Genomic DNA, 13,941 nt, shown 5'->3' on the forward strand with positions numbered 1-13,941 from the left:
ATTATTTTCATAATCTACCGAACGCCCTGCACGAGCCACCGCCGCACATAAGGTCACTACGTTCTCTATACACCGACTGCAAAATTCTTGAACTTTGAAGTAAAGCCTCAGACTTCCTAGGCAACTTTTGCAATGACCTTCATACACCACTACGAATTAGCGATTCCTTAATGCCACATAATATGTTCTGTCAACCATACACTTCTTATATTCAAACTTTTCAGTAAATGTGTTTGTTACTCAATTTTCTTCACTAGCTATTCACAGGTTACGTCAACAACAATTTAACCTTCAGAATTATCTTGCCAGCACCACTGCTTTCCTTCTCTTCTTGCCTGAGCAGGTTATGATGCACGTTTCACACACGCTTAAATTTATATTCGATGTTAGAATATCTTTCGTTGTTATTGCCAGTGTATATTTTACATCGTCTCCAATTTGACTATAATCTGTTACTTTGGTGCTCATAGAAGAGCTCATTTGCTACTTTTAGAGTTTAGTGTCAAAAGCTAATACCTTCAGCACGATCTGATTTAATCGGACTAAATCTAATTGCTACTATTTTACTTTTATTGATGATCATCATCTATTTTCAAGACCACTGTACATTCCCTTGATCTGCTGTTCAAAGTCTTTCTCTATGTGACAGAATTTCAATTTCACTGGAAAATCACAGTGTTTTAATTACTTTTCCCAACTTTAATTATGGTCTTTCCGAATTTCTCCCTTACTTCAAAGACTGTTCAGTTTAAGTAATTGAATAGCGTCGCGCATAGGCTACAATCCCGTCACGGGCTCTCGTCAACTGCTGCCACCTTTTCATGCTCTACGACTCTAAATCTGCAGTCTGGTTTCTGAAAAAGGTATGAATAAACTTTTATTCCGTGCGTTTTATTACTGCTACCGTCAGAAGGTCAAAGAGAGTATTACTGTTACGTTGCGGTGTACTCCATATTTGGCATGGGTCCAAAGTAATTTGACAACGCGACTTTTGAGTGCGCAGTGCACCCAGACTGCTTCCTACGCAGTATGTTTAGTTTTTGGCTAGCGCGTATAGCTGAGAGAGGCGGAAGACTACATACACGCTGCTGTTGCGGCGGAAGGCGGCGAGGCGCGCCCCGGTGACCCTGAGGTGCTGCTGCTGCTGCTGCTGCTGGCCGCTGGAGGCGGCGTACAGCCGCGCCATGGAGCCGGGCGGCGACGCGGAGAACGACGACGACTTGATGGTGCTGGCCGTGCTGCTGTTGTTGCCCGGGGAGCCGGGGGGCGGCGGGGACCCGCAGGGGGACGCCGGCTGGGGGCAGGCCGCCGCCACACCGCCGCCGGCGCCGCCCCCGCCGCAGATGGCGTCGCTGCTCGGGTAGCTGCAGGCGTGCGTGCGTCAACCACAGGACAGGCTAATGCGAGGCCGCGGATCGGGCTGTAGGGGCTCAGGTAACAGTACATGCTGAAGAACGGGTACGCGCCACTACAGTTTGTTGGGGGGGGGGGGGGGAGGGGGGGAGTTTGACGGTGGCTACTAGAAGGAAGCAAAGGGGGCGTCATTCCTGCAGGCCTAGTCATTCCGTCTAATGGAGATACATTAGTTTATCTTGTAAAACAGTGGGATGTCACAAGCACATTGCAACTTTATGATGTTTTATCCCCTTTGCAGGCTCATAAACACCTAAGCTACAACTATTTATTACTCACAGGGAAGCACCTATCATGCAGTGGGTCGAAATCCTCAATGTGTTCAACTCACATTGTCAACCCAACAACGATGTAATATATCATAAGCCGTGAAACCGTAATATTATGTTTTGCACGCCTAAGACTAAAACGTAGAATATGTGATTGGAAAAAGCAAACTCACGTGTTGGTCTAAAGTTTAGGAAACAAGGAAGAGAAAAGTCGATCAGTTAGTAACGATAGTCTTGTATCTCGACATCGCTTCTGTCACTAAAGATTTGTCGAGTCAAAATGTTTGCGGAACATGCCAACTCAAGATAGGTGGCACATCTTGCGACTCACCTGGTCTTTCCATATAGATGTCAGAATGCTTTTATAAGCAGCAGCCAGATATTTCGCTGACACGTCGTTCACCGAGTGAGGATGGTTAACGTCATCGTCGTGATGCGCTTCCAGAACCGAGGTGCTCTCTCCTGGATCGAAGTACGGGTTTCTACACTTACTATTGATTGCTCTGCTCATACTGGATTTGCGAGTAGGTGCGCACTTACTGGCATCATTGTTGTATGACGTTAAGTCCTACAGTTTTAAGTTAGAGGGCCTCAGGGAACCACAGAAAGGGCGTCCGGCTTATAGGGGGGGGGGGGGTAAAACACAGTAAGTTAGTCATAGAAACGATCGGTATTGTAGTTGTAAATTGTCTTACACGTGTTAGGAAAGAACCAGAGCTCCAAACACTAATAAAAAGCACTGAAGCTCAAATAGGTTTAGCTACAGAAAGCTGGCTAAAGCCGGTAATAAGCTCGGCAGAAACATTTTTGACGATCTAACAGTGTTCAGAAACGATAGACTAATACAACTGGTGGAGGAGTATTTATTGCTGTCAGAAGCAGTGTGCCTTGTTGTGAAATTGAAGCAGATAGTTCCTGTGGCATATCATGGGTTAAGGTTACACTTGACAATCGGACTGCGCTATTATTTGGGTCGTTTTACCGACCCCCGACTCAGAAGATATTGTTGCTGAACTCTCTAAGAAAACTTGAGTTGCAATTCAAATACGTACCCCACTCTTACAATTATAGTCGGTGGTGACTTTAATCTACCCTCGATGTGCTGGAAAAATTATACGGTTAATGCAGGCAGCAGATATAAAACGTCATCCGAAATTGTACTGAATGCTTTCTCAGAAAATTACTTTAAACTAATAGTTCGTGAGCCAACTCAAAGTTTAAATGGCTGCGAAAGCACACTAAACCTCTTAGCAACAAACAATCCTGGTCAAATAGTGAGCATCGTGAGGAATACAGGGATTAGCGACCACAAGGCAGTTGCTGTTAGGCTGATTGCCCTAACACCCTCACCCATTAAAAACGAAACGCAAAGTATATATATTTAAAAAAGCTGATAAAAATGCTCTTAACGCCTTTTTAAGAAACAGACTTCACTCCGTCCGATTTCATCATCTAAACGTAGAAAAGATGTGGAATGATTTCAGAGAGACCGTGTCATTATCAAATTGAGAGATATATATCACACACATTAATACGTGATAGTACTGATCCCCCATGGTACACAAAACAGGTCAGCAGCAGCTGAAGCAGCGAAAAAAGCATCCCAAATATAAACAGCGCAAAATCCAAAAGACTGGCAAAGTTTCAGAGAAGTTCGAAACATAGCGCATACTTCAATGTGAGACGCATCCAATAATTTCCACAACGAAACTCAGTCTCGAAATCTGGCAGCAAACCCAAAGAGATTCTGGTCGTACATAAAGCACACCCGTGGCAAGACGCAATCAATACCTTAATGCGCCATAACAATAGTGAAGTCATTGATGACAGTGCCACTAAAACATAGTGTTTAAACACGATTTTCCGAAACTCCTTTACCAAAGAAGACGAAGTAAATATTACTGAATTCCAATCGAGAACAACTGCCAAGATGAGAAACAAAGAAACAGATATCCTCGGAGTCCCAAAAGAGCTTAAATCACTTAGTGAAAGCAAGGATTCCGGTCCAGATTGTATACAAGTCAGGTTCCTTTCAGAGTATGCTGATACAATAGCTTCATACACTACTGGCCATTAAAACCATTAAAATTGTTACACCAAGAAGAAACGCAGATGATGAACGGGTATTCATTGGACAAATATATTATACTAGAACTGACACGTGATTACATTTTCACGGAATTGGGGTGCAGAGATCCTGAGAAATCATTACCGAGAAAAACCACCTCTGGCCGTAATAACGGCCTTGATACGCTTAGGCATTGAGTCAAACAGAGCTTGGATGGCGTGTGCAGGTACAGCTTCAACACGATACCACAGTTCATCAAGAGTAGTGACTGACGTATTGTGACGAGCCAGCTGGGCCACCATTGACCAGTCGTTTTCAGTTGGTGAGAGATCTGAAGAATGTGCTGGCCGGGACAGCAGTCGAACATTTTCTGTATCAAGAAAGGCCCGTACAGGACCTGCAACATGCGGTCGTGCATTATCCTACTGAAATGTAATGTTTCACAGGGATCGAATAAAGGATAGAGCCACGGGTCGTAACACATCTGAAATGTAACGTCCACTGTTCAAAGTGCCGTCAATGCGAGCACGAGGTGACCGAGACGTGTAACCAATGGCACCCCATACCATCGCACCGGCGATGACGAATACACGCTTCCAATGTGCGTTCACCGCGATGTCGCCAAACACGGATGTGACCATCATGATGCTGTAAACAGATTCTGGATTCATCCGAAAAATGACGTTTTACCATTCGTGCACCCAGGTTCATCGTAGAGTACACCATCGCAGGCACTCCTGTCTGTGATGCAGCGTAAAGGGTGACCGCAGCCATGGTCTCCGAGCTGATATTCCATGCTGCTGCAAACGTCGTCGAACTGTTCGTGAAGATGGTTGTTGCCTTGCAAACATCCCCATTTGTTGAGTCAGGGATCGAGATGTGGCTGCACGATCCTTTACAGCCATACGGGTAAGATGCCTGTCATCTCGACTGCTAGTGATACGACGTCTTTGGGATCCGGCACGGCGTTCCGTATTACCCTCCTGAACCCATCGCTTCCATATTCTGTCAACAGTCATTGGATCTCGAGCAACTCGAGCAGCAATGTCGCGATACGATAAATCGCAATCGCGATAGGCTACAATCCGACCTTTATTAAAGTCGGAAACGTGGTGGTACGCATTTCTCCTCCTCACACGAGGCATCACAACAACGTTTCACCAGGGAACGCTGGTCAGCTGCGTTTGTGTATGAGGAATCGGTTGGAAACATTCCTCATGTCAGCGCGTTGTAGGTGTCGTCATCGGCGCCAACCTTGTGTGAATGCTCTAAAAAGCTATTCATTTGCATATCACAGCATCTTCTTCCTGTCGGTTAAATTTCGCGTGTGTAGCACGCCATCTTCGTGGTGTAGCAGTTTTAATGGCCAGTAGTGTATGTTAATGATGTGTCAACTATTCTCTCCAAATGCGGGTACCAGCTATATGCTAATGACCTTCAGTTATATCTCAGAGCAAGTCCAGAAAACCTGCACACAGCCATCGATCATGTAAATGCTGGTTTATTTGCTTTATCAGAATGGTCGCAGAGCATAGGTCTGATAATAAACTCTTCCAAAACGCAATGAATCTTAGTCGCCCATCAAAGACTTATTTCAACATAGCACAGAGTGTCTCTTTCATGCTTAATTATAAATGGCACCGAAATAAACCTTTCTCCTTCTGCAGAGAACTTGGGGATATCCTGGACCACCACTTAGACTGGATTGAACACACTACTGCAGTCTGCAAGAAAGTTTCTGCATCCTTTCATTGTCTACAGAAATATAAAAAAGTATTTCCATTAGAGCTTAAGAAGAAGTTCGTAGAATCTCTAACACTCCCTATTCTCGACTATGGCGATGCTATTCTTCAAGGAGTTTCGTATGCAAACTCTCTCAGGCTTAAACTGGCGATGAATGCTTGTGTCCGATATATTTGTGACGTTCGTTATTACGATCATATCATTCCAGCCTATGAAGAATTATCGAGGCTACGTGCTCATAAACGTAAGGACTACCACACTTTATGGTTACTCCATCGTCTTTTCAATCATCAGACTCCCTCTTACTTATCCTCAGCCATTACATTAGTATCTCAGAAGCACAGCAGAAATACTCGATCTCAACAGAGTAAGATCCTCTCAGTACCAACACCGTCATGTTTCCTAAATCATTTTCTGTATCCGGAGCCCGACTTTGGAACAATCTTCCTCAAAATATTAGAGAAATTAAATCACTTGCAGGCTTCAAAAAGCAGCTAATGGCTCACCTTCTCTCGCAATAGCTATCTCTCCCACATACTGGTCTGCAGCGCACACTCTTCAATCCCCGCTCCCCCTACAACTTTTCCCTTCTCCTCGCTTACAGAGTTATTTACTTAAATCAAGTCCTCTCCTAACACCCACTATTACTGTTATTCAAATTTTCTTATTCTTCATCCTTTCTTTGTCTGACAATACTAAACATCATTTTAGTTGTTCTAAACTATATATTATTTTAAATGTATGTTGTTTTATTATTTCAGTTATTATTCCCATTTATCCTCACTTTCATTATTGTGAACTATTATTATTATTATGTCTTTCCTTTCTCAGACGTTATGTCTGGTTGAAAATGGAAAGTGACGCGGACCTTGATCGAGCGTGACTATTATTATTATTATTATTATTATTATTATTATTATTATTAGCTTATTATCATCTCTAAGATTGTTATCATTTTCATGAATGTTTTGCTAATATATCTGTATGTGTTGTTCCTGGTCAGATGTAAGAGAGGGCCTTAAGGCCCTAATCTGGTAAGGATAAATAAGCAAAAAAATAAATAATATTTGTGTAGCTTCATTCAAACAGTGTTTTTATTGTAAATGTCCGAATTATTTGCGAAAAGTCTGAAGTTACAATTAATATTGTCCGCTAGAGACATTGTTGTCTTCAGTGAAAGTAGAGAAACATTACCGCACCTTTTGAATGAAACAAACACTCTATTGGGCACAGAATGTAAAGTGAATGTAAACCAAGAAAAGGCCAAAGTATTGAGGAACAGAAAGTACGAGATCAGCAATGAACTTGATGTCAGTATGCGGTGACGTAGTAGACGAAGTAAAAGGGTTCTACATGACGAATGAAGTAAGGAGGGTGCAGAAGTCTACTTGAATCAAATATGGGGCTTCATTTGAGGAAGAAATTTCTAGAAGTTTCTGAGAACGTACACTCCTGGAAATGGAAAAAAGAACACATTGACACCGGTGTGTCAGACCCACCATACTTGCTCCGGACACTGCGAGAGGGCTGTACAAGCAATGATCACATGCACGGCACAGCGGACACACCAGGAACCGCGGTGTTGGCTGTCGAATGGCGCTAGCTGCGCAGCATTTGTGCACCGCCGCCGTCAGTGTCAGCCAGTTTGCCGTGGCATACGGAGCTCCATCGCAGTCTTTAACACTGGTAGCATGCCGCGACAGCGTGGACATGAACCGTATGTGCAGTTGACGGACTTGGAGCGAGGGCGTATAGTGGGCATGCGGGAGGCCGGGTGGACGTACAGCCGAATTGCTCAACACGTGGGGCGTGAGGTCTCCACAGTACATCGATGTTGTCGCCAGTGGTCGGTGGAATTTGCACGTGCCCGTCGACCTGGGACCGGACCGCAGCGACGCACGGATGCACGCCAAGACCGTAGGATCCTACGCAGTGCCGTAGGGGACCGCACCGCCACTTCCCAGCAAATTAGGGACACTGTTGCTCCTTGGGTATCGGTGAGGACCATTCGCAACCGTCTCCATGAAGCTGGGCTACGGTCCCGCACACCGTTAGGCCGTCTTCCGCTCACGCCCCAATATCGTGCAGCCCGCCTCCAGTGGTGTCACGACAGGCGTGAATGGAGGGACGAATGGAGACGTGTCGTCTTCAGCGATGAGAGTCGCTTCTGCCTTGGTGCCAATGATGGTCGTATGGTGTTTGGCGCCGTGCAGGTGAGCGCCACAATCAGAACTGCATACGACCGAGGCACACAGGGCCAACACCCGGCATCATGGTGTGGGGAGCGATCTCCTACACTGGCCGTACACCTCTGGTGATCGTCGAGGGGACACTGAATAGTGAACGGTACATCCAAACCGTCATCGAACCCATCGTTCTACCATTCCTAGACCGGCAAGGGAACTTGCTGTTCCAACAGGACAATGCACGTCCGCATGTATCCCGTCCCACCCAACGTGCTCTAGAAGGTGTAAGTCAACTACCCTGGCCAGCAAGATCTCTGGATCTGTCCCCCATTGAGCATGTTTGGGACTGGATGAAGCGTCGTCTCACGCGGTCTGCACATCCAGCACGAACGCTGGTCCAACTGAGGCGCCAGGTGGAAATGGCATGGCAAGCCGTTCCACAGGACTACATCCAGCATCTCTACGATCGTCTCCAGGGGAGAATAGCAGCCTGCATTGCTGCGAAAGGTGGATATACACTGTACTAGTGCCGACATTGTGCTTGCTCTGTTGCCTGTGTCTATGTGCCTGTGGTTCTGTCAGTGTGATCATGTGATGTATCTGACCCCAGGAATGTGTCAATAAAGTTTCCCCTTCCTGGGACAATGAATTCACCGTGTTCTTATTTCAATTTCCAGGAGTGTACATCTGGAGCACTGCATTCTGTGGCAATGAACTATGGACTTTTGGAAAACAGGAAAAAGATGACATTCTAAATGTTCGATATGTATTTTATAGGTATGTTTAGAACTGATAAGTGAGATAAGAAATCACATGATCGGCGCTGAAAGGAATATATTCGAAGATGACAAGAGGAAAGTACAGGATGATAGGATGCAAGGCAACGGCGAATAAATTCCACGATACTTGAGGGAGTTATAGGTGAATAGAAACTGTGTGGGAAGACAGAAAAACGTGTGTGAAATTTTATGGGACTTTACTGCTAAGGTCATCAGTCCCTAAGCTTACACACTACTTAACCTAAATTATCCTAAGGACAAACACACACACCCTCCTCGAGGGAGGACTCGAACCTCCGCCGGGACCAGCGCCTCTAGACCGCTCGGCTAATCCCGCGCGGCGGGGGAAGACAGAGAGTGGAAAACAACTGACGACTGGTCGAGGACGTTTGATACACGTGCTGCTCTAAGATGAAGGGTTTGGCACAGGAAAGCAAGTCACTGCGTTGAAAAACAGGAAATGAATATACTTTATAGCGTTAGCAAGATGTTTGCTCCAATGAAGTATGATGTAACATTTAACAAAATTAGTTACACTTGGAAAATACTGGCATCACTCAATAGGTCTAAAAGAATATGTCAACAGTAGTGATTCAGACACTATTCGAGGTTCATTTTGTCTCACTTTAACCATGTACTATGCCCTGCCATACCGTTCTAACGCCAGCACTGCAACATTGGAGACGTAACTCTTTTTCAGTGGCTGCTATGACATTCCTAGAGTGTACATTCAATGAGTACTGTCAAATTACAGGATGATGTAGTATTTACTGTTTTTTTTAGCAATTTGAGGCTTTAATTTTACAATTCTTGTTCTTAAAATTACCCGTTATGCACTGACGAACATCGTAGAAGCAGGCAATAGATGACAAAAGTTGCAACTTAGAAGTACTCTTTATAGCCCTATTCGTATGCATATTGAAGCTATTAGAGACTTTTATTATCCACGAATAATGAGTCTTTTACTATGCGTGATCACATAAAGAGCCATTCGCTGCGTGCCTCGGTTCACGTAAACGCCAATCGTAAACTAGAGTGAAACAAAATGTGTTAGCAAATTACATCAACGAAGTAATCTTCACGCCACGTAATCCCACCGTATAAACGTCTCATCAAACGACGCTTATGAAGTTCATTCCTTGTACGCTTCTCTGAATATAAATCTGATTATGAAAATGCCTTTGAGGATCAAAAACTAGAAATTTGCTGGTGATTTCAATAACAGTTTTAGAGATGCTATCAAAATATTTCTATCCAACGCAGAGCCTTTGGCAGAGTCTGTGAATTTCAAAATAAAGCAACGTCTTGCAGTAATCGTTTATTCCACACGATCAGGGTATCGCGAACTATGTTTTAGTATGCTCCTCTCTTTGGTGAATTAACTCATGAGCTAACGACGTATCGGACGAGGATATAAATCTCCTGAAAGACCCAGCTAACATTTTCAGTCAAGATTAAAACCTATCGCTAACATATTTTCACGCTGCAACCAGATTGGGGTTTCCTTTATTGTTTTTGTGGAATAAGATATTTATTTTGGTACTTTGCCATTTTTAACGCGTGGAAAAAGTGAACAAAGAATCTACGATATTTTTTTGCGAACATGGTAAAGTGTTATACCAAACAGAGATGTTAAACGAATATCAGACACGGCGAACTGAGGGTGAATATAGCAAGTGTTGACGTGTGACGCACTTATCAGAGGGCCATGTAAGGAGCTGGATGTAACAGCATTTCAACAATCGCAGAGTCATCAGCACTGACAGTGAAGATGCGCCCACGGCCTTGGGCTCATGCTGAACGCATTTTGTTCGTGAAACGTGCGACAGCAAAATTTATTCCATTATTTTTTAATTTAGACCAACAGCAGTGTCGAGTGAACATCTCTTGGAAATAACTTATCGTGAAATTCACGACTTCCCAGAAGTGTACAAATTACTTATAACTGATGATGAGACATGTTTCTATGAACATGACGTAGAAACTATTGCTGATTCGCACCAACAGAAATTTCTTGAAGAGCCAAGACCCGAAAAACTTATCAGGTTCGATGGACTTCGACAGCGTAAGTTCTTGTTACGACATCGTTCAATGAGTAAGGAATACTTGACAGATCTATGACATGTGCGGGAAGGTCTTGCAGTAAAATTGCGTCTTGTTTGTAGCAAAACAGGAATAAAGCACCCAGTCACACGTCACTGCATGTTTGTGAATATTTGCCAAATCCGATGTTATATTGGGGCCTCAGCTTGCGAAAACGCAGACGATGGCCCCTTTCGATTTTTTCTTGTTCTGTAACACGAAATAGGATACAACGTATAGAAGACAGTGTTTCACCAGTACCTAATAAGGAAGATACACAGAGTAGATTTCCATCTACAGTAAGATCGTTACAGACAGAGCATAAGCTCATAGTGAGTAGACAGAAGGAAGGAAATCGGCCGTATCCTTTTCTAAGGAACCAATCCAGTACCTGTCTTAAGCGATACAGGAATATAAAAAAAAAAGTGTCTGAATGGTCTGACCGGAATTTGAACAGTGGTCCTCTTAAATGCCATCACCAAAGAGAAACGTTGAGAAAAGAGTTGACACAAACGTATAGTGTTCTGAGGAGTGCTTGGAAGGGAGAAAAGTAGTACAAAATGAAATACAACAAATAGTTATCGAAAGACGTAGGGGGAAATTACCTTGTTTAATGAAATGTATCGATGAATAAAGAAACTGCATGACAACGTGAAAATTTTTCACTTTATAGCAAACATCATTGCAGAATTAAAAGGTTCCCGTAATCATTGCGCAGAGAATTACGGACTAATCGTTGACGGGAGCTGTGCTTTCATTAAATTGGCTTCCTCTGAAAGGGCACGGCCGACTTCCTTCCCCATCCTTCCCTAATCCGATGAGACCGATGACCACGCTGTCTGGTCTCCTTCCCCAAACCAACCAACCATTAAATTGGCAACAATGTTGAACAAGCATCTGAATGATGTGAACCGGTTTGCAGTTACAGTTGCCTAAGTAACTGTCACTGCAGTGCAGACTACGTTTGTGCGCCAACAGCTTTCGAAATATCACCTGCCTATAGCGTGTGAATATCAGATTGTTTGCAAAGCTGCGTTAACATCCATTCGAGGACTTGCATATTTTGATGGAGGACTGTGTTCGAGTGTCGTACGTAGTTTCGTAAGAGAACTGAAAGTACTGGGCGTTTCCAATGCAGGCGTAATCGAGACCTCATTTGCTGTATCATCCCAACAGGAATGTAAAAAAAAAAAAAAAAAAAAAAAATTGACGACTTTATTTCTCAAGTTGTATTAGCAGGTGTAGCCTGAGTACAGGATTTATATGCTGTTTCAAAAATGCATCAAGTTTTTCTCATTCCAGGTTCCCAAAACTCTCTCCCACGAACAGCAATAAGCTTGGGGCCTTGATGGTGGGCGCTCTCCTTTCATTGGGAGATACAGATGCCATCGTTCTGAATAACGTCGTGACTGATATTGGAATATAGTGAAACACCAGGGAAATAAGCCAAAAGTCAAATTAAAGATAAAAGCACCTCATATGGAACCGCAATTTAGCATCGACGAAGACAAATGGAAAGATGAAAGAGGTCGTTTTCGATTACACAGCCGCTGTTCTCTGCAGATGACCAGACTGTAATAACTAACTTTATCTGGGTGTCGCTTCCAACAGAATTATCACATACAGAAGAGAGAAAAGAGAGTTTGTCATTAAACATTTTTATGTGATCTGAAGAACTGTTTAAATCATGGTACATATAAGGAAGGGAACGTAGTACGCAAGAACGTAGAAGGAATCACTGTCCAGAATAATGCACATACTACAAATATTTACTTTCCGTAATTGTTTAAGTGTACTCAGCTCTCCCATATTTCTTACAAGTATTAGAAAGATATCCTGAAAATTCTTATTCAGTAATAAGTCCGTCAAGGATTTTCAGTTAGTTTGTGAGCCGAAAGAGAACTGTACTGTATGTTTTCGCCTGAAACAGGTCCTCTGCTGTGAATGTGTGTTTCTCATACATTATTTGTACTACAAGAAATGAAAATTTTCGAGGTGTGAAAGTTCAACAAAATCTTTTGTGGCTTCTTGCCTCACCATTCCGTAGTGTATCCTGTCTTCTAAAGAGTATGTTCTCCTCAACGTTGCGGACATACTACGAATTGTCGCAGCAAGAAACTGAAGAAGATTTTATTACAATGTTCTACTGGCCTTCTGTAAAATAGTAAAGAAAAAAAGCTCTTAGGATTGTCATCTCAGCTCAGTTTACTTCTGTGTGTAGTATCATCGTGGTTTTGCTTCGACATCTTACGTCTACAACGCAAATACATTAGTTTACAACTACTAGACTGAAGATTAAGGTTCGTGCAAAGTATTCCGCCGGCTCATCGAGTCGTTTTACGTGCACTGTCTGCCCCGTGCTTCACGCAGCTCATTGAAGATCAGTTCAAAGCGGGACTCATAATTAAATATCGGGTGATCAAAAGGTCAGTATAAATTGGAAAACCTAATAAACGACGGAATAATGTAAATAGGGAGGTAAAAATTGACACACATGCTTGGAGTGACATGGGGTTTTATTATAACAAAAAAAGTATTGCTAGACGTGTGAAAGATCTCTTGCGCGTGTCGTTTGGTGATGATCGTGTGCTCAGCCTCCACTTCCATCATGCTTGGCCTCCCAGGTCCCCAGACCTCAGATCGTATGATTATTGGCTTTGGGGTTACCCGAAGTCGCAAGTGTATCGTGATCGACCGACATCTCTAGAGATGCTGAAAGACAACATCCGACGCCAATGCCTCACCATAACTCCGGACATGCTTTACACTTCTGTTCACAATATTATACCTCGACTACTGTCATTGGTGAGGAATGATGTTGAACATATTGTGCATTTACTGTAAAGAACATCATCTTTGCTTTGTCTTAGTTTCTTATGCTAATTATTGTTATTCTGATCAGATGAAGCGCCATCTCTCGGACATTTTTTGAACGTTTGTATTGTTTTGGTTCTAATAAAACCCCATGTCATTCCAAGCATGTTTGTCAATATGTACCTCTCTATCTACATTATTCCATGACTTATTCAGATTTCCAATTTATACTGACTTTTTGATCACCAGGTACAATTGTACTCCCGTCAATGGGATTCTGAGCTGAAACGGTGGAATACCAGCATGACTGTTGCCCACCATACAGTCCGACAACCAGGAGTGACGGTCTAGGGCGACGTAACATTTCATAGCAGAACCCATTTGGTGGTCATGCTTCGTATCCTTAGAGCACAGTGGTACGTCTACGTTGTTCTACACCCACTTTTGATGCCCGTCATGCAAAGTAATCCTGGGCTTAAATTTCACCAAAAAATGCCCTCCAGAACATGGCGAAAGCTTCTACTGCTTGTCTCCGTGTTTGCCAAATCCTACCATGGCCAGCAGCATCGCCGGACCTCTGTCTAGTT

General features: G+C 43.4%; 1 protein-coding gene across 1 annotated transcript in view; it reads right to left on the reverse strand.

Annotated features, from left to right (window-relative positions):
- The window catches only part of LOC126353956 (octopamine receptor Oamb-like), a 333,664-nt gene that overhangs the window by 204,605 nt on the left and 115,118 nt on the right, over positions 1 to 13,941 (reverse strand). The window contains exon 3 of the mRNA XM_050003260.1: positions 1,083 to 1,364. Coding sequence (XP_049859217.1) covers positions 1,083 to 1,364 — 282 coding nt within the window. The remainder of the gene's footprint in view (positions 1 to 1,082; positions 1,365 to 13,941) is intronic.

Source organism: Schistocerca gregaria, chromosome 3, assembly GCF_023897955.1.
Source record: "Schistocerca gregaria isolate iqSchGreg1 chromosome 3, iqSchGreg1.2, whole genome shotgun sequence".
Classification (NCBI taxonomy): domain Eukaryota; kingdom Metazoa; phylum Arthropoda; class Insecta; order Orthoptera; family Acrididae; genus Schistocerca; species Schistocerca gregaria.